The 24407-nt window shown below is 38.8% G+C and overlaps 1 protein-coding gene across 2 annotated transcripts in view; it reads right to left on the reverse strand.

Annotated features, from left to right (window-relative positions):
- Positions 1–24407, reverse strand: part of DNAH5 (dynein axonemal heavy chain 5) — a 267302-nt gene that overhangs the window by 16480 nt on the left and 226415 nt on the right. For both annotated transcript variants that reach the window (XM_033852761.2, XM_073802015.1), the window contains 9 exons: positions 18780–19023; positions 17657–17771; positions 16978–17168; positions 12970–13091; positions 9966–10115; positions 6912–7157; positions 3934–4153; positions 2099–2304; positions 1255–1458 (listed from right to left, as the gene is read on the reverse strand). In XM_033852761.2, coding sequence (XP_033708652.2) covers positions 1255–1458; positions 2099–2304; positions 3934–4153; positions 6912–7157; positions 9966–10115; positions 12970–13091; positions 16978–17168; positions 17657–17771; positions 18780–19023 — 1698 coding nt within the window. The remainder of the gene's footprint in view (positions 1–1254; positions 1459–2098; positions 2305–3933; positions 4154–6911; positions 7158–9965; positions 10116–12969; positions 13092–16977; positions 17169–17656; positions 17772–18779; positions 19024–24407) is intronic.

The following is a 24407-nucleotide window of genomic DNA, read 5'->3' on the forward strand; positions in this document are numbered from 1 at the left end:
GTAAATACTCTCCCAGCTACTTGAAAAACAGAAAATTTACCTACAATTTGATGTATAATTTTATGTGCGAATTGTATCCTTACCTTTATTCATGGTTTCCCTCCCTTCTAGTCCATTATTTTATTCCTTTTTACGTAAAGCCTTTTTATGAGCTACCTCAAATTCATTGTGAAATGAGGCGTATGTAAATAAATATAACGTGCAGGTATACCTAAATTTATACCTTCATAGGCATTCTCCTATTCAGTGCTAATGATTTAAAGACACATATAGTACAGTTAAGACAAATATATTTGTAGATTTGAATTAATAAAAGTGTAGGGGTGGTGATATATGATAAACTCATCACACTTATATATCATGGAACCTCTAAATATACTGATAAATTTAGCGCTTGGCGGGCTGTTGTGCTTTACTTTGTTCATCCTGAGATAAATCTTAGAGGCAAAAGAGATCGCTAAATGATGATCTAATGAATTCAAGGTATTGAGACAGAAAATGTAGTTACCTGGAAGGACAAATCATATTTTTTCCCAAATCTCCTGTCAAAATCCTATTCCTACTTAGAGCAGGCCTTCTCAGTTGGAGGTGATTTTGCCCCCGCCAGGGACATTTGGCAATGTCTGGAGACATTGTAGGTTGTCACAACTGGGTAGAAAGTGAAACTGACATCTAGTGGGTAGAGGCGAGGGAGGCTGCTAACCATTCTATACAGGTCAGTCCCCCACTCAAGGAAGTATCCAGCCCTGAATGTCAACGGAGCTGAGGCTGAGAAACCCAGTCTTGGAGGAAGCTCTTCTACAGAGTGCGTTCCTGAACATACTCATAAGCTGTCCATCAGGCCAGGATTAAGGAACAGATGTCACGGGATAATGCAAGTGGATTGAAACAGAACAGATTGAGTCTAGAGGCTGCCTTTGGGTAGAGAGCTCCAGGGGATTTGTGTAGGTTCCCTGGTTCTAAATCTGCCCAGTCTATCGCCTCTCCAAAGAATATTCCTCATGGGGCATTAAAAGGGGATGAAAGAAGGGAATTCACATAAAACACACCCTCCGAACAAATATAAACAGTTTAATCATTAGGTGAATATAAACATATGAAGACAGCATCTATGGTGCTTGGAAACTTCCATGTTCAGTATGAATCACCATTAAAATTTATTTTCAAAGAAGTACATACAGTACAAATAAATATCAAAAAAGTCAACTTGCTGTAGATACTTGCTCTATACAAAAAATTCTGAAGATGACAAACCTGAATATACTGAAGGTAGTTCTCCACCGTGCTGTATTTTGGAATATTATATCCTTGGTAAAAGCTAAAATCCGGTCCAAACATATTTTCACCGAACCAAACCTTAGTAAGTGTGTTCAACAATCTCTTGTCATAGTCATCAGTGACTCTGCCTCCGTACTGAATCTCTCCTATCATGTAGCGTACAGTGGTCCAGGAGACGCCCTGGGAAAATTTATAGAATGATTGTGGACTGACTACTGTCTCACCCCCATTTTCCCTGCCAAGTAACACCCATGTAATCATTGTCATCAATGTCATTTACTCATTCATTTATTCACTCCTCAGTCATGCGAAAAGTGCAGAAAGAAAGTTAAATAGGCAGACATGAGGGGTAACTCAAAGCTCGTGATCATGACCTGAGATAGATTCTCTTGGTGCATTCATGTTTCTCTACTTTGATTTCAATAGAAAAAAAATTGTTTATTTTTTGAGAATATAGAGGCTGTTCTTTAAAAAGCACACACTCCAAAAGTAATCTAGACTCTAAATTTTTCATGTTTTAGGATTTTAAAAAACACACTTCTTCACCCATTCCCCCCTCCCTCCAACAGACCCCTTAGGTTGTCTTACTTGTAATGTCAACTTGTCTTTGAGAAGTAAAAACATAATCAAAATTTGTTCCTTTTTTTCCCTAAAATCAAGAGGCTAGTGTGACCCAAGCTGCTATGACTTAAAGAGAATGACTTTGCCAGCACAGAAAATCATCACTCTTACAGGATTAACGCCAAGGCTGGGCGGTCATGTGAGTTCAAGGACCCAAGTCCACAATCACCGGGGGCACGAAGCAGTGTGTGCACAGTACCTTTTTGAGATCCATGTCGTCTAAGTGGTTTTGGATGAACTGCACCGTGGCATTAAAGTCGGCTTGGTTAAATTCGTACGGTATGTTCCACCCCAGGGGGCCGAACTTGCGCCTCTCCTGGACGGTGGAGTGCAGGAAAGCCACGGCATACAGCATGGGCTTCCACTGGGCTACAGCGCTCACGTCCAGCAGGTCTTGGCTCACACCTGTTGCGGTCAGTTAGGTGAAAAACTATATCATCTCTCAAACATCTTTACTTTCTACTATTTTTATAATCTATTAATTATTTTTGTAAATTCCTGATATTAAACTTCACTTATCTTGAATTACTCTTACCATATTCATATGACAATTATCATTTAACTTTTGGGTACCCAGAGGGCATTCCTCTCTGAAAAAGATGCACAGAGATTTGAGGCGGTTGGGGGCTTGCTAACATGGATCAAGTTCTTGGCCAACCTAACAAGATAATGCAGGGATAAAACAGAGACGGAAGAATAGTGGCAGTAAAATAAATATTGCTGCTATTACTACAACTACTACTAATAATAATACCTATTACTACTACTACTACTAGGGGCATGTACACAGGTTGCAATGGCTTCTATATACTCTTTTAACAATTTAATATTAATTAAAATCGTGTATATAGAAGCCCATTGCTACTGAAAAGTACGAACTATTAGATATAAAATAAGCTGTAAGGATATATTGTACAACATGGGGAATATAGGCAATATTTTATAAATGGAGTAGAGTCTTTAAAAATTGTGAATCACTCTATTACACACCCATAACATATAATATTGTACAGCAACTATATCTCAATTAAAAAGAATAAAATATAATAATAAAATAAAAAAGAAGCCCATTGCAACCTGAGTATACTCTCCCAAAATAATTATGATTCCTATATATGTACATATTATATTGCATATATAAATTTTTTCACTTGAAATCTTTTTTTACTGACATCATCCTTCCACATCTATTTTATTGGCAAAAATTTGAGACTTGTTGACAACTCCAAAAAAATTTCTTTGTAGATTTTTCAGATTGCTATGTAATAATTATTATCTTGATGATTATTATTAAATACACTATTTTAAATTAAATTTACTCCAATTGTCCTGGATAGTTTTTATGATCACTATTTTAGGCACAAGAAAACTGAAACTCAGGTTGTTTGAGCGATTAGCGCCCAAGAGAACAAAGCATTTGTTCAGGCAGTATCAGAGCCAGGATTTCTAACTCCAAGTCCGTACTCTTTCTGTGACCATAAGCCTCAGACAGGAAGCTATGACACAGAAGGTGCAAATGAACGGAGAGTAATCTCAGCTCCAGTTGTGATAGGAGGGGCATTTTGGTCTGGTTTGGTGGCCGTTGTCGGATTTCTAACTTAGCTCACATTCTGACATCCTGACACACAACTTCATGCAATGAAAGTAGAGACCATAATTGTGACTCAGCCTCTCCTCTTGCAGGAGGCTACTGCCCTACGTTAGGTATGGAACACGAAGACCATAAATGACATTATCCATTTTAGATGTTAACTTAGAAAGGCAAGTGTCTAGCGGAGAATAGCATAGGCCAAAGTAGAGCGATAGTGGGGAAATAGCAAAAATATAAGGTGGAAACCTGAGCTCTGACGCCATAACACGGCCAGCGGATATTCCACATGGAGCAGGACAGAGTGGGCTATCCCCTCACCATCATGTTAAGTCATAGCAACACTTCCTATAACTAATCCTAGCTAATTCATTTTTCATAATTTCTTTAAGAAAACAATTTAAGCACAAGAACTCCCGTAAACTTGGAAGTATTCCTCGACTCACCACCATATGTTCTTTTCAGTCCTGCCCGGAGTCCCTGGGGGGGCTCATTGGCAAATTTAATGGACATCTGAAGGAGGGTAATGGGAAACTGTTTATGAGCCTCGGTCGTCATCCACAGGCGGAAAGCATCATGTACAGTCTCGGTTTCTATAATTATGTCCATGAGCTCATCCATGAAATCGAGTCCCAGATGGCAGTTCTGCAAAAGTGCCCATCCTCCCTACATCAACAACAGTACATGGAAATTAGTCGATTTTGTGTTTCACCCAGAGATTTAAATTAGTTTGTTCTTTAGAAATTAAGTAATTAAAGTTTAATAGAAAAGCACGCTAACCCCTTTAAAGTACTCTAGGTCAAATCTAAGGATATGATCATGTTGAACTGGGATAGGTTACATTTCTTCTTATTCCATGTATGTGTCTCACAGTATACTAGTATGCCACCTGTAGTAATAATATATAGTGGGGGTCATGAACATCACCAAAGTGAAACATAAAAAGAGATAACGGCACTTCCAAGTAAAGATGTTTGACTGAAAACCGTCACTTAGCTCAGCTGCCTCCCCAAATTCCACGAAAAGTACAACAAAGGGACTTTTTTAAAGGTATGAACTCTGAAGGACAAAGATAGTGAAGGTGAAGACAATGTCAATAACACTGAAAACAGACTCAAGAAAGCTGAACCCTAAACTGACTGTTTGGGGAGAGCTGAGACGTAAACTGATTTATAGCATATAACTCCCAAAACACTCAAGAAGAGGTGACGAAGGTCCTTCTGGAAGTGGGGGAAGACGATGGACTAATACAAGAAGATTGAAAGTCCAGACCCCCGACCTGTTTCCTTAATGGAAGGTGGAAAGTTGATTTTCTTTAGAAGGCAAAACAGACAGGGTTTGCAGTGGAAGAGAGCAGCCTGTTAAGAGTATAGGAACCTCACTGAAAACAGGTAAAAGAAAGCTTACCTATTGAATTTGGAGACCTATTACCTTCCTTCTCCCACTGAGTTCTCAGAATACAGGCAGCAAGGTATATACCCTCTAGAATAAGGAAGAACCTTCTCTGGGGAATCTGACCACTCTAACAGCAAGAGCCTCAGAAAATAAAAAGCCATATCTCTTGTATAAATTATTCTATGAGCATAAGAAGATTCTTGTATAAAGCAACACAGGCAAAAATTTAGGTCATGAAATAATAATTTATTCAATATCTAATCTATAGAACATCTTTTGCCAAAATCATCTACCATACCCAGATCATAACCTCAAGTTGTTTTCTTGACTCTCTGACTTTGGATCACTTAGATTTGATTAGTGTAAAGATTTGATTAGTGTAACCTGAGATATTTTTCTTTCCAAGAAACAAACTAAGCACCAGATATAAAATGTTAGTCAAGTTACATGTAAAACTGATCATTTTGGAATGTCACATATTCCCTTACATTTTTGTCAGAAGTATATAGCACTGCTGAATAACTATTTATTTTGTCCTATGAAAATTTAATTGACACTATCCACAATTCAAAAAAAAAGGGAAATTAAATATAAAACATAACTACAAAAAGCCTTCAGATGCTCTCTTTCATCCAGCATACAAGTGACTCCTGATCCAAGTTTCTTAGGTGAGAACTTGGAAGGTTCAATCTTCACCCATGGAAAGGAATCTTTGGCCAAAGTTGTTTCTTTGGCATTGCCACACTCTGTATGAATATTCTGTGTTCTTACTGAGCAGATCACCCATTTTGCTATTCTTGGGTAGTTGGTTCACTCTGTCATAAAACACTATTGTCTCTGACAAGTTATAAGCATGTTAATAATAATAAAGATTTTAAAAAATTTTTTACTTGAAATTAAACTACTAAACAAAAAACACAGATAAATTGAAGGCTAAAAATATTCCATTTAAATTCGAATTTAGTTGCCTGAAGCTATTAGTTACACCATCATTTATTTTAAATTCAAGTTAACTCCATGTCCTGTGAATGTTAGTGTTTTTGCTCTAAGTACAGTACTATGCAGAGGAAAGAAGTCAAAGGGGAGGGAGGATGACGGGGTAGAGGCCAGGATGGAGGCCCACCAAGCCCTCGTGTCAGACCAGACCTAGGATTCTGAATCATGGATGTATTTTTTCATCTCTCAACATATTTAAATCAGGTGCTTTCTGCCCTCTCCCTCCAAACTACAAACTAAGTGCATCAGACAGAGCACAGCACACATGACAGACCTCTCCCTTTCACCAAAGCTGAGGGTAGGGCACAGCTTGAGGATGGAAGAGGTAAATATGGAGCTTCCAGAACACAGTAAGCTCAGTTCCAGACCAGGGGAAGGGGACCAGGATGCAGCACAGTGGTAAGATTCTAGAGTCAGCAGCTGGGACCTAGAACCCAATGGTTTCAGGGTGAGCTTAGCGTTTGGTCTGCTCTGTACACTGTTGAATTTGCAAGCTGCAAAGGGCTCTAGGAGACCCACCTGGAAGGCAACAGGCCAGGTTTCCTGAAAACCTCTGGTACCACCACAGGATAATAGCAGATTCCTGGCCTCTGGGATTGGGGGCAGGCCTAGGGGACCCCAGGGCACAGATGATGCATTCTGGAACCCAAGAAAGGCATGGTGCTGTAGATTCTGGAGTGTTATGGATTCCAAGAGCAGAGCTGGAGGGGTTGGAGCGTATGGCAGAGAGGAGGAACTATGAACCCTACAGAGCGTTTGGGACCTGCAGTGGGGTTTAGCGTTACGCAAACTGGTCAGGAAATAAGATGTTCTGATTGGGCACGTTTTCCATAAGTGAAGGCTCAGCAGAAAAAGTTTTAAGTGTGTCCATTTTTCCATGGAAATTTTCTAATAGATATCATGCTTTTTCCTGTTCAGTAAACAGAATACAATACCTAAGTTTAAACTCTTAAGGATTCATAAGCTCTCTGCATCGTTATTCTATAACCTGCAATGTCAACATCATAACACAAAAGGAGACATCTGGTCTCACATTCGCCATGGTCTGCTGCAGGAGCTTGCGAGCGTGGACCTCCTGGCCCTGCCCCATGGACACGTAGCGGGTTTCTCTTTTTAATCTCTTCCCCAAGGCGATGATGGAACCTGTGGGGTCTGAGCCCATAGACAGGAGACAGATGAGTGGTGTCCGTGGATCAGATTCCTCCCATGTCTTTTCCAAGTCCAGGATAACACCTTCCGCATACTTTTCTCCCATGGAGTCCACGATGTACTTACGTGCCTGCCAAAAACAGTACACGGGTCACCAAAACTAGCTCCAACGCCTTCGTGCATAATTCAATGTGGTTTCCAAAATTCATTTTTGTAGATTATCTCAATGATGTCTACAGTAACCCTGCCAGGAAAATAGGGCAGAGGCTTTTTTCTCGTTGGTTTATCTGTTTGTTCGTTTGCTTGCTTGTTTGAATCCTCACTCTGTAGAAGCTGAGTTACTTGCCAAAAACACAATCACCCACTTAAAAGACTAGAACCCAGGTTGGCTGACTCCTTGTCTGGGACCTGTTTCCATACACCGGCTGCTTCATGCTATACAAAAGATTTGAAATATTAGGCAACTCTACTATTGAGGATGCTTTAAGGGAAAAGTATATGCATTCAAGGAATCAAGTAAACAGTACAATGCCTGGGATTTAATGGGTACTTAACAAATAGATAATTACTGCTGAGTGACTACTTATGTAGTGAAATTTATTGCATACTTATCAAGTTAATTAATTTTTAAAGATGTAATCCAATTGCATTTGGAGCACACGGTACCACGTAATTTTGTACCTCTTAATATTTTTTCAAGGTTGGCCAGATCCAGTATTGACGTCTCTAACCTGAGTATAAATGCCTGTACATTTTTTTTACAGCTTTCTGAAAGGTACTTTACAAGTTTGCCTGACATGTTCTTTGGCTTCTCCAAAAGTCTACTTGTTTAAACCTTCATCACAGCCACTGGGCAGTGTGCTTCATGATCAGGAAGGACTTCAAAGGCTGGACGCTCAGGTGTTCCACAAATTGCAGTTGTTTCTCAGCCACAGGCACCTGGGTACCTTCCATCATTGCAGCATCTCTCAAGATCCAGGTGTTTTGTCCTCTGGCATAGCAAGGAGCTCAAAATAGCCAATCTTGCCATAGAATTCAGCACTGACCCCACCTGGACATTTCCATCCAAGCTATGAGCTAACATACTGCTACCTACACATACATCAGGAGCCAGGTAGTAAATATATTATTAGGCCTTCATGGCCGTACAGACTCTGTTGCCCAACTCAACCTACCACTGCAGCATAAACAAATGATAGTTCATAAATAAATGAGCATGGCTATGTTCCAATAAAAGTTTATAGACACTGGAATTTGAATGTTATATAATTTTCACATATCACAAAACATTATTCTTCTTGGCTTTTGTTCAACCATTTAAAACTATAAAAACCATTCTTAGCTCACAGCTGTACATAAACAGGCAGTAGCACAAGACACCCTCTGACAGTATGTTCTTCTTGCAACCAGGCTTTTGAATGTCCCTGGATATGCACTCATGCTCAGTCAAAATGCTACGGACAAGCCTGATGTTGCTTGTGGGGAATGGGGATTAAATATGTCCACATTGTAGACCTCGTAATAGGCTTCCCCAAATGGTGTCTGGTTGAAAATCATGAAAGGAATCTAATGTGAGAATAAAAACTTCAGAGGAGAGAACATTTTTCCAAGGGGCCTTCTAGATCTTGCTTAGGACTTGGGTGTTACCATAAGGGCCATGGGAAGCCATTAAAGGAATACCATAATGATATTTCTGTTTCTTCTAGAATATACAAGATGGACTAGACTGGGCAAGAATGAACTACAGGAGACCAGTTAGAAAGACATGGCTGTCATCAGCCTAAGGGTGACAGAGGCCAGAATGAAGATGACAAAGTTACAAAGGGGTGGCAGACACTTACATTTCAGCACTGAACCCAATAAAGTGTTATGAAAAATATAAAAAGGGAAGGAAGGAAGAGAGGGAGGGAAGGGAGGGAGGGAGGGAGGAAGGAGAGAAGGAAGGGGAAAAGAAGAGAAACTTCTACACTCCCCTTAAATAAGGCGACTGTTTGACAATTCATTTGGGCAGGATAAAAGTAATGAAGTTGAGAAGAAAAACCAAAGGAAGGGTGATCTCAGTGCCCTGAGTTGCAAAACTCATTTTTCTTTTCTCAATAAATGATTGAATCTAGTTGTTTTCATGATTCCACAGTACCCAGGTGGTTACTCCATATGTTTTTAACACTCCCTCTGGAGAGTGAAGGGGAAAAATTCCTACATTCTATTAGAAACCCCAGCCTACTGTTATTTTATGACTTATTTAAAGAAGTCCTTAAAAAAAAAAATCAATGTCTGTGAATAGTAGAGTTCAACTTTTAGCTGTGAAGGCAAGACACCACAAGTCTGTTTCATGGGTAAATTTCCATGACGGTAAGGCCAACAGATTAAAAGCCTTTGAAAAGATGGATCTTGTAGAGCCAGGGTTTACATTTAAACCACATGTATCGTTCAAAGAAATTTAGGCAAACCTTCTTTCTCACATCGAGGTTTGCGACACATCCTGGTGTAATGGCTACGGATTTGGGGATGCTATACTGCCCTGTAGTCTTCCTCTCCCCTCCCCAGTACCTGAGCAGTCTTTCTATTCAAGAAACATCACTTTACTACTAGCAAAATGGAGTAGCCATATCTTTTTTGAGTTAATATAAAAATAATATGGAAAAACAATGCATTACCTTCCCATTAGACCTATATAACCACCTGACATAGTTTCCTCATTCACTCTTGTTGTATCACTTAGACCAAAGAAAATTATTAACTCACTTAGCCCAGATATACTCCTCCGTACACTTACTTGTTGTTTAGTTTTCCATTTTTCACAATTGTATTGCTAGAAAATTACACAGAAGCCGACACAAAAATTCTCATTGGGATTAATATTTTAAATATTCTTTTAAATTTAAAAGGAAATGTTCCTTTAAAATATTCTCCTATTTTTTAAATAGGTACTTTTTACCTGGGCAATGGTTCTGTCGGGACACCAGGATCTAATAAGGAGAAGACGCCTAAAGCCGTCTAGAGATTTATCATAGGCATTTGGAAGGGGTTCCTCCTCAGGGTTTTCCTTATCAAACCAAATTTTCCACATTTTCTCATTTCTTGATATCTGAAAATACCAGGGGATAAGAAAAGTGTCACACCACAGAAAAATCTTTCAGTAAGCATTCACAGATATTTTTTCTCTTTCCGACCATTCCAGGCATGTGTGAATGCTATTCCTTGAGTATTTTTTAAAATTTTATATCCTAGCACCAAAAAGTTGAGAGTCTAAAATCAAATGTGATTTGCTCTAAAGTCAGTCTGTACTAACACCAGCCCCCGGCTCCCTCTTAAAGGAGGGAGAACCCTGGGTTGTGGAATTTCTTCTATGACTTTGTGGGAACAAATCTGCAAAGAATAGAGAAATCAATGGAAATTCATTTTCATTATTTTAAGGAAATCTGTTTTGCTCCATGAGATCCCCTATGACTAAGAACCAAGTCTCAGGCTTCCCTGGTGGCGCAGTGGTTAAGAATCTGCCTGCCAATGAAGGGGACATGGGTTCGATCCCTGGTCCGGGAAGATCCCACACGCCAGGAAGCAACTAGGCCCATGAGCCACAGCTACTGAGCCTGCGCTCTAGAGCCCTTGAGTCACAACTACTGAAGCCCGTGCACCTAGAGCCCATGCTCCACAACAAGAGAAGCCAATGCAACGTGAACCACAATGAGGAGTAGCCCCCACTCGCCACAACTAGAGAAAGCCCGCGCGCAACGAAGACCCAACGCAGCCAAAAATAAATAAATTTATTATTTTATTTATCTTTTTATTTTTGGCTGCCTTGGGTCTTCACTGCTGCACACGGGCCCTCTCTAGTTGAGGCAAGCAGGGGCTACTCTTCGTTGCGGTGCACGGGCTTCTCATTGCAGTGGCTTCTCTTGTTGCGGAGCACGGGCTCTAGGTGCGCGGGCTCAGTAGTTGTGGCACATGGGCTTAGTAGTTGTGGCTCCCAGGCTCTAGAGCTCAGGCTCAGTAGCTGTGGTGCATGGGCTTAGTTGCTCCACGGCATGTGGGATCTTCCCAGACCAGGGCTCGAACCCATGTCCCCTGCACTGGCAGGGGGATTCTTAACCACTGCGCCACCAGGGAAGTCCCAAAATAAAACAAATAAATTTATTTAAAAAAAAAAGAACCAAGTCTCATTCACTTATGTTTCTTCATTTCCCAGGACCATTCTTGGAACAAAAGAAGACATTTAATACATGTTTATTATTGAAGTCTCTTGGTCAACACTCTATTAATCTACAGTAATTTGAAATATACCACTTAATATCAGCATCAAATGAATAATCACACTTGCTTCCTTTAGGCAATTGATAAAGGAAAAAAACACAGTCCATTATCATTTGAAGCTTAAAAAATCAAAGAGAGGCAAGCATTACATGGGCAAGCATCTCAAAATCATAGAATAAATCACATCTGCAGATAAACATGATCTTATGTTCTCTGGTATATTCCCTTTGATTACAGCCCCAAGTGTTTTCCTTGGAGATCTAATCAAAGGAAAAACCATTTGGGTTCATAGTTAGAAAATATCATGTAAGAATAAAAAAATAACCTCTTTCAATCATGAAACACTACATAATATGGAGGGATTTCAGGTATACAATATAATCTCCAGAAGACAGCTACTTCAATAACTGATAATGGACCAGGAAAGGTCACTAGGAGTCATCCCATGGGGGAACAAGCTAGAATGCATTAAAATCTCCCCCCCAAAAAAGCTGTTTAACCCAAAAGAATGGCTTATACCCTAATTACACGGTAATCACCAGGTGTAAGCCAAAACATAAAAATATAGCAGAGCTTAAGCTTCCAGTCAATTTAAACTGGCAAAGTCAAGAAAGAGCATTAGGACAAAAACCATATGATATCATTTATATGTGGAAGCTAAAATATGATACAAATAAATTTATCTATGAAACAGAAACAGACTCACAGACATAGAACACAAACTTACAGCTACCAAAGGGGAAAGGGGGTGGGGGAGGGAGAAGTTAGGAGCTTGGGATTAACAGATATAAACTACTGTATATAAAATAGATAAACAGCAAGGTCCTACTGTAAAGCACAGGGAACTATAGTCGATATCTTGTAATAAACCCTAATGGAAAAGAATATAGGTATATATATGCACAACTAAATCACTTTCTTGTACACCAGAAACTAACGTAACATTGTAAATCAACTATACTTTAATGATAAAAAAAAAAAAGAACCAGTGTTAAGACATTTTCTGGTGAAAAAGAGCCTTCATCTGGCAGCTGAAGAAAGCCACCTTGCGGTCCATGCAGCTTCTCGCTGGTCATCAGATTCTCAAGAAGCTATTTCCCGGCTTGTCCCAATTCAACTTTCTATACCCAAGTTCCATAATACCAATATATACACAATTCATCAGGAACTTGCTGCTTATGAAAGGACAACGACTTCTAAAGATAAAAGGCCAGGTGTTTGTGTTAGATTCAGACCCAGATGCCCAGCTAAGGCAGTATAAGGAGGAGAGGAAGAAGAGAGAAACAAGAGGTAAGAATGGATATTTATTACTTAGAGGAAGGGTGTTCTTATTACTTTTCATTTGATCTTTAGAAAGACGGCAAGACCTTTTAATCATATCTAATCATTTAATCTAATTGAATCTGTTTTCCCACTCGCGGGTCTCCAATTGGTGATACTGACATATCATCCAGGTCAGCGTTGGTTAAACTTCCTAGGTAACTAATTTCTTCCTGCGAGACCAGCCTGCCATGGATGGAGTGTGCTTTAGCAGAGTATGAGCGAGCGGTGAGGAAAGTCAAGCACTGGTCATACCATTTTAAGAGTGACAAAGAAATCTCTCTCTTCCCCAAGTAGTGTAGCCAAATGATAAATCAGGAAGCTGCTCACTGTGACATGATCATAAGTTTACTCAAAGCACAAGTTACCTGATCAAGGACATCAGAAAACTGTCTAAGTTTGCTCAGTTCCACCAAATTCAGCCAGGTCATGTCCAGGATCCATTTGGCTGGTTTAGGAGGACAGGCTTTCAAGTCCAACGAGGCACCACCTTTCAAGTTAAACATATTAAGTTATTAAATTTTTCTTTCTTTACTGTAAAACAATCTCTTTATAAAAAGCTTTTGCTGAAACTATTTTAATATCAATTCTTTTACTACCTGGACATTTATTAAATTCAGAAATATAAGTCATAGTGATGAACAAGCTTTAACATTTAATAAAGGAATAGATGATTTTAGAAAAACACATTTAAGGATCAATAATATAGCTTTGGATTTAGGTAAGTAGTGGATTCTGTCTTAGCTCCACCTGGCCAAGGTCTGGGACAAGCCAGCTCATCTGTCTGGAACTCTGTTTCCAAATATGTACAACGGGAATAATGAAGCCTAGGTGTTTTGATAATGGCAGAAAATATATAAAGTGAGTGTACAGCACTCAAAACAGGATCAAGGACAAAGCAGAGGGTCACTAAATGAGCAGCTATTGTCGGCATTAAGAATTGCCAAATATTGGCACAAGCTCATTTTAAGGAGATAATTTATCTAGAAACGTTAGTAGCACTACCTGCGTTTGAACGGTTCTCCTCTATAAATCAGTATATTATTTACATCCATTTTGAGCACACCCAAGGGCCCTGTGCTATGTCACTTATTTTTCGTCAATCTACCCACAACAAACATTTCCATTTGGTACTGACGCCTATCTTTTTGCTGATGATTTACCTATGCTCACATAACTCATATAACTCTCACAGCGCCAGAAAACAAATGACAGTTTAAAAAGTTATTGTTGCCCATCCCAGAAAAACTAAATGTGTGAACAATCATATTTTAGGTCAAAGAAAGGGTTAGCAAGTCTTCTATAGGATAAAATACACTGTTCAATAAATAACATCTATTAAAATGTTTCAGGGAAAATATGCTCTAACCATAATTGTTAGAAAGATATAACCAATCCATTTGGCTACAATCTTTTTCTGAACAGAGCAGGTCATAAACAAGTAATAATACTCAAGATATATACTGAGCCAATCTCTACTTTATTCAGGTACCATGGACCCCACGAAATTGCTGTCTTTTGCCAAATCCATCTTAGTAGACGTCCAAGGTAAGTGGAACAAGAGGTAAGTAAAGCTATTTCAGTGAAAATATTAGCTTATGAAAGCAAAACAGATTGCTTGAACACCAGGAAGCAGTTAAAGACCTAAGGACAATGCCACTGTGTTGAAAACTGTCACACCAATTTCCATGGAAACTGTCCATTTTCCAACAAACTGAAAAGAAGAATGTATTCACCACAGGATTAGGGAGAAGCTTTTCATGGAAAAGAGTGTTCCTTGCAGCCAAAGATTATTCATTGTTTAATAGAGGGTAACACTGTCATGAATATCTTGCCTGCCTCAAAAGTATACTTTGGGCAACAAAGAATGTTGTAATGGTAGGGAGTGGGGAACATATTCCTGGATAATATGGCATGAGATTAGATGGACTTTTGATGAATAAACTGCTGGGATAGGAATAATTCAAACTAAATTCTCAAGATGATTGAGAATTATGCCAGTCCCTTCATCCCTCAAACCCTTGCTTTGGGAGAAAGAAGGTTTAAATCTTTATCATTATACCTTGTAAAAGTGAAACATGCTTACAATGATTTATACAAGTTGTACCTTGTATCGTGAAGCGGCATAGCTCAGGCAGACTTAGTCATCCAGCCTGATGCTTTCCCATCTTAGAGATGAGTAAATTAAAAAATCAGCATCAAAACACTGTTGCTATCTAAATAACATTTTCAAACAAGTGATTTTAAAGTCCTTACAGAAAGAGTTCACGTCATTGGGTAGCTTTCACCAACATAACTAACAAAGGGAAATCTTATGAAACTCTGTGTCCTAAAGGAGTACAAGAAATAGCTGTTGAATGCCAAAGTCCCACAAAATCCTGTCCAACCTATGCAAACCTCAGACTAATCGAAATAAACTAAAAAAACTAAAGATAATATAACAATGCCTATCATCTGTTGAGCTATTCTGTGTGCCAGGGTTTATATAAGTTGTGCGAATTCTCAATAATCCTGTTATGTAGATTTGACTATCTTGTTTCATAGCTGAGGCAACTGAAGCTTGAAAAGTGTAAATAACCTGATCAAAACCACTCATCCAGAAGGTGGCAAAGCCACTATTTTCCCTTAGAATCTTCCCAACTCTAAATCCCATGTTTGTTTCGATCACGCCAAACTGTAACACACTTTACAGTATTTCTGGACACTATGTTCAATGTCATTTCCATAGGGAAATGCATCTCACGCCTGAATTGAGGGTGTCAGGAACAACTTTCCCATAGGAAGCTCCATCAGCTGGAGGACCAGAGTCACTGAGGCCAGAAATCATTTATATACAAAGGACTCACTGAAGAAGGCACCTCCTACACCTACATGTCCATCTAAGGTGATGTCTTACCAGACCATTCATCTTCCATGTGCTCTGATTTAGGACACTTGGAACAAAAAGAAACCTAAGGGTCAAGGGTTCAACGTTTAGAAACAAGAGAGAGAAAGAGAAAGAGAGATCATCCACAAATCATAATTTCTGAGTTTTCAAGTCTAACTAAATAAGTCTTTACTGCTACCATAAGATACATAGATATAGTTATAGATGCATAAGCATAGGTATATGAACATGAATATGCATTTGTGTATGTATAAGTATGACTCTGACCTACACACCCCCATGTATGCCCTTCTCTACTGCCCCCATTGGGATCCTCTTCAAGTTCCTCTGCAAATCTACTCTCTATGTAGGTGAAGTCAATGAAAATCCACCCCTCCAAAGATAAAGTTGTACCTTAGCTTTAAAGATAAGCCTTTGTTTAAAAAGGTAGAGTAGATAAAACCATTTCGAGCCTAGCATCATTTCCACTGTTCCTTTAAATACTTTTTGTCCAGACATTCAAGAATGTGACAGCAAATGTGTGTTTCCCAGCCTTCCATGGCAGAGGGGACCCGTCTGTGATCAATGCTACAATAGATACAGAGGAAATATCCATGGGATGAGTGGCATGGTCACCTCACCCACTCTGCTCCAGCCACCCTGGTTGCTTTGCTTTGCCTTCATCATAGGACGCCCTCTCCCACTAGAGGCATTGATGTCACCTCCTCAACCTTCAGCACTTTCTCTAAACGTCCCCAGGACCAGCATCCCCTGGTCCCTCAGGTCTTGGCCACCTGTCCATCTCTCGGGAATCCTACCCAATGAGAGATCCCATTAAATATCCCATTAAAAATTTTAAACCTTCCCCACTCCACATACTAAACATTCCCCAACTCCCTTACCCTTCTCCGTTTTTCCATAGTGCTTACTAGCTCCTCACACACTGCACAATTTACTTACTGTTTATTATGTTTCAAGCGCCTATCTGTGTCCTGGCATGCAATAGTTTCCCAATAAATATTCATGCAATTAATGAACAAATAAAATAGCTCAGACTTCCCTGGTGGCGCAGTGGTTAAGAATCCACCTGCCAATGCAGGGGACACGGGTTCGATCCCTGGTCCAGGAAAATCCCACGTGCCATGGAGCAACTGAGCCCGTGCACCACAACTACTGAGCCCGCATGCCACAACTACTGAAGCCCGCATGCCTAGAGCCCGTGCTCCACAACAAGAAAAGCCACCACAATGAGAAGCCCGCACACCACAACGAAGAGTAGCCCCCGCTCGCCGCAACTAGAGAAAGCCCGTGCACAGCAACAAAGACCCAACACAGCCAAAAATAAAAAGATTAATTAATTAGTGATTAATTTTCTTAATGTTAAAAAAAATCTCACATAAATGCAATCTTCAGTGAAATGCAAGGAAACTGCTATTGCTAAAAAGAAAAATGCACAAGACCTTCACTATAATTCCTACATCTGCACAATGCTTTCTATTCTAATATTGACCTTTAATAAGGGTGAGAAACTCTTCATGCTTGACTCGGTTCCTCTGCATGTCAATCTTTAGGGTAAGCAGCAGGGTGAAGAGAAATTTGTGCCCCTCGTACAAACCCCGAGCCGTGTACTTATAAACCTCATAGGTCATGTGCTCAATGATATTAGCGATCCTCTTGCTTGTAATTGGGCTCTTGACAGACCTGGAGAAGAGAACATTTAAATCAGCCTTGTCCCACCCTTTTCAATTGTCCCTAAAAACAACGTCTTTAATGGAAAATAAGTAACTCTGGAGGACCAATTCTTATTTTTTACACATCAAGAGTAAGCCTCCTAAATCTAAAATAACAAGCACTCTCTCCACATGAAATAACAGAATCCTCCATGTTGTCTGAATCAATTTTACCTGCACAGTATTATCACTCACAACAATGTCTGGGGAATTTTCTTGTTTAACAGAAACTTGGGGAAACCAAAGGAATCGATCAGTGGATGAATAGTTGGTAGAGCTTTCTCTAAGCATAAAATGACAAATCAGAATGATTTGTTAACACACTGGTAATTACACTCAACTTAGATTTAAAGAAAAAGAAGCAGCTTAGTTGCAAAGGGAAAATAAGTTATCAATGTAATGTCACCGTTCTAACCCACAGATACAGAATTCAGCTTGGCTTCCTGAGTACAGACGTACCTGGCCAAGGAAAGGTCAAACAAGCCAAGAAACTGGCGGAGCGAAGTCTGATACATCTCACTAACCAGGCACATTTCCGTGATGAGGAAGTAGAGGATGCTGCCCCGAGTAGCAACTAAAAGACAAAGAGCAACGATGCACTTGCTACAGGCGCAGAAAATAAATGACCCATGCACAGATCAGTCTACATGCTAAATGAAACACGTTTTATTTGTACGTCTTAGTAATGACTATCTACCAACAATGGGAGTCTAGAGCAATGTCATCACATATATTTAATTCTTCTTTGTAAGCTCTGAACAAGTAGTCTGCTATTTGGGTTCATTAAATGATACTTTCTGTTTTAGAATCTCTAGATTCCTTACAAATAAATTTTATTACACTCTTTCATAGGTAGAAAAGACAAACAGTGGGACAGCATGGATTGTATTGTAACATCCGGCAAACTGGGTAGACATTGTTAAGGACCTCATTCTTAAGCTCCGTGAGGAAGCCCTGACTAAACCTGGCCTCAAGGTGGTAAGCCAAGGCATCGCAAAGATGACACTCCTGACTCTCCACCAGTAGATATTGTTTCAATTATTTTTCCAAAAGGCATGATAAATTACTAAAGGAAATTGAATTCTTTTAGCAGGTTCCCTTTATAACCCATGAACAACACTGATTTGCTGATCTGTGGATAAGGTTGAAGAGTTCCCATGAGACCAGAGAACTACCTGGACTCATGGGAACTCTACAGGACTACAAACAAAATACAGGCTTATTGTTACCAAATGATAAACAACTAGTGAACAGCCCACAAGTGCAGCACAAATTCCTCAGACTTCACTAGTTTGTAGTCGGAGGTCTTTAATAATTCTCCTCTTTACTTTCTGGTTTAAAAATAAGTTCACAGGAACCTTAAAGAATTTGCCAATAACATGAATTATAAGCACCTAGAAAATTTACACCATTATAAAATTTCTTCGTCTCAATTTTACTGAATATTTAAAGAAATGCCACACAACACAAATGGCCACCCCACGTTGCATAGTTGTTTTCATAACATCCTTACTTCAATTTCTCTAATTCTCATTTCTCGCTTCATTTTCCTGTGACATTTGTCTTTCATTACCAAACTCACCAGGTCTATATTCCTCCCGGGCTGAGTTAATTTGAATTTCTGTCTCAGCTGAAATTTCCAGCTTCTTGGTCACCTCCTCGGCTGTCTTTTTTGTGTTACTCAACACAAGGATGATACTCTCATCTTCCACCAGGGACCCCTGGGTACTGGTCAGACGGTAAAGCAAATTATCTTCTAGCTCCTTCATTCTCCTCTTGTTTGCAGTTACATCTTCCATGAGATGAGTTCTTTCTTTCTCCAGTTCCTGTTAATTTGCATAAATATATTTTTTTCTTAATGAACACCTATGGTTTGGCCATTCCTTAAAAAGTTTACCTATGGGGCTGCTCTCGAGTTCCTGTACTGTAGTTATCATATTTGACTGCAGGAAATATGGACATCAAAATTAGAGGAGGAGAATTAATGGAGGAAAGAAGAATTGGTGGCAAACAATGTAAAATGTGCTAAAAATATTACCAGTATTAACTATTTACCATCTATTTATTTCCTAAAGTCAACTCATTTTTAAGGGACTTCTGTGATCATATTTACTCCTGTTTTGAAACTGAAATTTATTTGAAGACAATATATGCGTCTCAGATTAAATACATTTACCTCTGTTTGGTTTCTTGTTTAAAAGAGCTCTATTGTTGTTTGAATGTGATTATTCTCAACTTGTGTGTTGAAACAGTATCCAACTCTGTGACAAGCAAGTGTCCAAAAGTTAGGCAAGCAAACTGCGCTGCTACTGCAGGTACATTTAAATTGAAAACTCATCTTGACCTGAAAAGAATAGATGCTGTCCTCTCCAAGAGAAGGGACATTCTGAATCCTTCCTAAAAGACTTTTATGGGTAGCTGGGGAGAGAATGGCTTTGGAAGATTATTGCCCTTATTGGCCATTCCTTCCTTTTGGTAGTTTGGAGAGGGAGAGACAGTGAAAGAGAAGGAAAGAAAAGATGGGGTTGGTGAGGGTGAGGGAAGGAGGAAACGGCCATGACACTCAACAAGCCAAGGGCAGCAGGAAACCCAGAGGCTGGGAGATGTTGCCAGCACCAAGTCAAATTGTACATGAAAGTCAAATTGTTTCATGAGAGACTCTAACTTGAAGTTAATAAAAGATTCAAAAGAGGAAAAGACAATGAGGAAATAGAATTTAAAATTGGAAGAGAAAGATACGCATTAGCCAGTTTGCTTGAAAAGCTTTCTAAATATAGTGTCCATTGACAAGGTACCTATGCTTACCTGCATTACTAAAGTTACGCACATTTCAGTGTAAATACAATATGGGGAAACGAGGGTTAAATGCAGGTGACTTGAACAGGAGAGCACTGTCGGCACTTCCAGGTGTGCGGGTACCTGGGCATGTGATACCAAGCTCACACTGCTAGAGCAGCTTCAGGAAGGTAAATACTCAGTTAGGTATTCTGGATATGGCTCAGCAGGTTTTGTAGATTCTACCCCCTATCGAGAAAACTACAAATCTAAAGTTATATGCAGTGATGAATCTCACGAAATCATATAAAACATAATAGGACTATTCATTAATTATGTGATTATTTACTTTCTTTCTAATAACGTATAAATTACTTAATAGTTATGCTGCAAGCATTTTTTGGTTCATTGATACATTCTCCATCTCTTAGTACAATGTCCGATACGTAGTAGGCTCTCAATATTGCCCGGTGAATGATTAAATGCTATACCCCTTTTCAAACTGATACACTGAAACACATTAGTGTACCAGAAAATCTAGTCATGTCGTATGCCAGAAATACAGACAGGAAAATTCTCCCTTTGTAACAAAAACCATGAAGTTAAAAATAAAGGTCATGGTAGCAAAACTGCACGAAGGCAAAAAGCAAAGAGCACTGGCCTCTGCTGTATGTTCTAGCTAGTTAATCACCATTGGTTGAACAGTTATGGTGGGTGGGACCCTACCAGGCTCCCAACTCATGCTCTGAGCACAGTGAGTCAGGTCCTGGAACATTCTAGAAAAAAGAAAACGTCCCTCTTTAAGCAAAACAAAAGCTCAAACTTGCATCAATTCTTAATTCTTTGAGATACAGCAATGCAATTAAGACCTGCTCTTACTGTCTTTGCTTCCATGTGTTATTTGGTTACATTTGAAAGCTTCCTTACTGGTCATTTTATTTATTTATTTTTTTAACATCTTTAGTGGAGTGTAATTACTTTACATTGCTGTGTTAGTTGCTGCTGCATAACAAAGTGAATCAGCTATACATATACATATGCATATATCCCCATATCCCCTCCCTCTTGCGTCTCCCTCCCACCCTCCCTATCCCACCCCTCTAGGTGGACGCAAAGCACCGAGCTGACCTCCCTGTGCTATGCAGCTGCTTCCCACTAGCTACCTATTTTACATTTGGTAGTGTATATATGTCCATGTCACTCTCTCACTTCGTCCCAGCTTACCCTTCCCCCTCCCGGTGTCATCAAGTCTATTCTCTACATCTGCATCTTTATTCCTGTCCTGCCCCTAGGTTCTTCAGAACCATTTTTTTTTTTCTTTTAGATTCCATATACATGTGTTAGCATCCAGTATTTTTCTCTACCTGACTTACTTCACTCTGTATGACAGACTCTAGGTCCATCCACCTCACTACAAATAACTCAATTTCGTTTCTTTTTATGGCTGAGTAATATTCCATTGTATATATGTGCCACATCTTCTTTATCCATTCATCTGTTGATGGACACTTAGGTTGCTTCCATGACCTGGCTATTGTAAACAGTGCTGCAATGAACATTGGGGTGCATGTGTCTTTTTGAATTATGGTTTTCTCAGGGTATATGCCCAGTAGTGGGATTGCTGGGTCATATGGTAGTTCTATTTTTAGTTTTTTAAGGAACATCCATATTGTTCTCCATAGTGGCTGTATCAATTTACATTCCCACCAACAGTGCAAGAGGGTTCCCTTTTCTCCACACCCTCTCCAGCATTTATTGTTTGTAGATTTTTTGATAATGGCCATTTTAACTGGTGTGAGGTGATACCTCATTGTAGTTGTGATTTGCATTTCTCTAATGATTAGTAATGTTGAGCATCCTTTCATGTGTTTGCTGGCAATATCCTTACTGGTCATTTTAATTCATTTATTTACTAGATAATAATCTTATATTTGAGATAATGTAGAAATTAGTATAAACAAGTGACATTCAATGGTTACTATAAAATTCCTTTCCATGGGCAGTTATAATAAATGCACTCACAATATGGTTACACTAGGAAACAAAGTGATAATAAAATTAAATGGAAAGAATTCAAGTATTTTTATTGCCATATTCTCAAATTTTACACACTCTCATTATCGTTTCTGAGTTCTTAAAGGTGAGCCTGATAAAAGTCCGCACATGAAGACAGGTAAGGGAAGGAGAGTAAAACAGTGAGAAGAGTGAGCATTTTGACATCAGGAAGACACGTTTAAATTCTAACACCCAGGACTTATTAACTGCATGACCTTGGCCATGTTATGCAAGTCTATAAGCCTCAGTTTCTTCATCTGCAAAATGGACATAAAAACAGCTCAGAGAGTGATTGTAAGGATATCATTAGCAAAGAAGCTCAAACCAGTGACTGGATCATGACAGCTGCTCAGAAGACGTCTCTTCTCTCTATCCCCTCCCTTCACTCGTTTCCAGCATGGATTTTTCAGATGCATTGTAATATTTATTTGGAAATGAGTAGTTTGAAAAGTAAAATTATAAGTTGGTACAAAATAAATCACACTTTAGAATTTCACCTATCATTGTAAAAGCATAATAAAGGAGCTGAAAGGGATTTTTTTTAAGGAGAACTTTCTAATCTTGCACTTACAATGTGAAGGATGCATGCTTTCATGTCTGCTGGAGATGAGACCATGGGCTATCAAATCCGAAATCTGCACCAAGTATTACTGAGCCTTCCTGCATAAGCCTTCCTCCATTTTTTTCCAATTACATAGCAATTGCCCTAATGTAGGCTTTAATTACTGCTCGGGGGACTACACTAACCATAACTGGTCTCCCCACTGATCTTTTGCTCTGCCATCACCCCCTTCTCTGCTCCCAGTCATAGACCTTTCCTTTACTATTTGGAAAGGTCCAAAATTTTCAACATAGTTTGCAAAACCTGTTACAACCTACATTTCCAATCTCATCTCCACTTGAGAACTACAGGATTGAGACTAAAATTATGCCTCCACAGTGCTTATGAAAACCATTATTAAGAAAATAAACATACTTACTAGTAATACATACAATAAAGTACAAATTATTCTTTTCCTGATTTTAAAGATAGTAAGTAAAAGCTTGAACATCATTGAGTTGATTATGGTCAATTTAATGTCATTGTTAACATTAATTAAATAAAATTGTCACTTAAAGAAATGCTTATATTCCCAAAGGATTAAAATAAGGCTAAGGAGTACATTTCCCCCATAGTTTGAAACTGATGAAATAATATACTCTAAAGTAAATACTACAACCTAAAGTAATATTTGGAATTCCAAAAGCAAACTGTTCATTAAATAGCACACCAGTGGCCAAACAGTAGAATAGAACAATAGTTATGGGGCAAAGAAAGATACCTCTGAAAGAAAATAGAACAATTGCTATTTGCTTTTCATTTGAGTTTTAAAAATGGAAAACCTATGGGATAAAGTTTTAGGCATATTTTCATTTGTATGACAGATTTAAACATATTTCTGTTGAACTACAACTTTAGTTCCATAATACAGTTCTTTTACAAATTAATACAAAGGGGCAAAATTAATCAAAATAATTTTGTCTATTAGCATTTTTCCCACCAAAGGGATTATCTCTTAGCGCGCACACACACACACACACACACACACACATTTGTGCTATGTATTCTATACATTAAGACCACAACGTAAAAATTTTATATAAACTGTGATAATGTGAAAAGTATCCCTGAATTGAATAAGAAAGTACATCAGTGATTCAGTACAACTTCATGAAATGTACTATTGATCAATTACATGATCAAACGTTAAGTGGCTCAACAAGGATGCAAATGAAAACTCAAGTTCTTTCTGTTCATAAACTTCAACTATAACCAAAGTTTTGGAATCAATAAAAGGAAATAGATGACAGCCTTCCACAGTTCTCATTTTTAACGTATCACCCAGGCTTTATTCCCAAAGATTCTTTCTCTCTGTACCTTGAACTGGTAATTAAAATGAAAGATTAAACAACTGAACTCAGAAACAGATTTATTTTTTCTCCACCACCAATAACAATGGTGATAACAATGTCTATTTAGTGTCTTTATTAAGTTATTTCCCATGTCAGTTCCACCAAGTTTAGGTCCTTCCAGCTCCAAAAGAAATAAATCATACACCTGTTTGCTCATCCGAAATTCTGAACAAGGATGACACTTGAGGCTTTGTATTGTGCGGCTAGTAGAAGCTGTTAATTGATATTAATATTTTTCTCCTAATAGTACATAGTTTTCTTTGAGATTCTTTCTTATTCTCTAGGATCAAGGTGAGGGTGACCCGAAGAGACCAGGTTTCTTTAAAGGAAAGTTTCTGGAGGGCTACTGGTTTGCTGCCTATTTAAAATGGTCTTGATACATCACCTTCTGATGACAACAGCAGGCTGTCTAAATATACTCACAGGT

This window comes from Tursiops truncatus, chromosome 3 (genome assembly GCF_011762595.2).
Source record: "Tursiops truncatus isolate mTurTru1 chromosome 3, mTurTru1.mat.Y, whole genome shotgun sequence".
In the NCBI taxonomy this organism is placed as follows: domain Eukaryota; kingdom Metazoa; phylum Chordata; class Mammalia; order Artiodactyla; family Delphinidae; genus Tursiops; species Tursiops truncatus.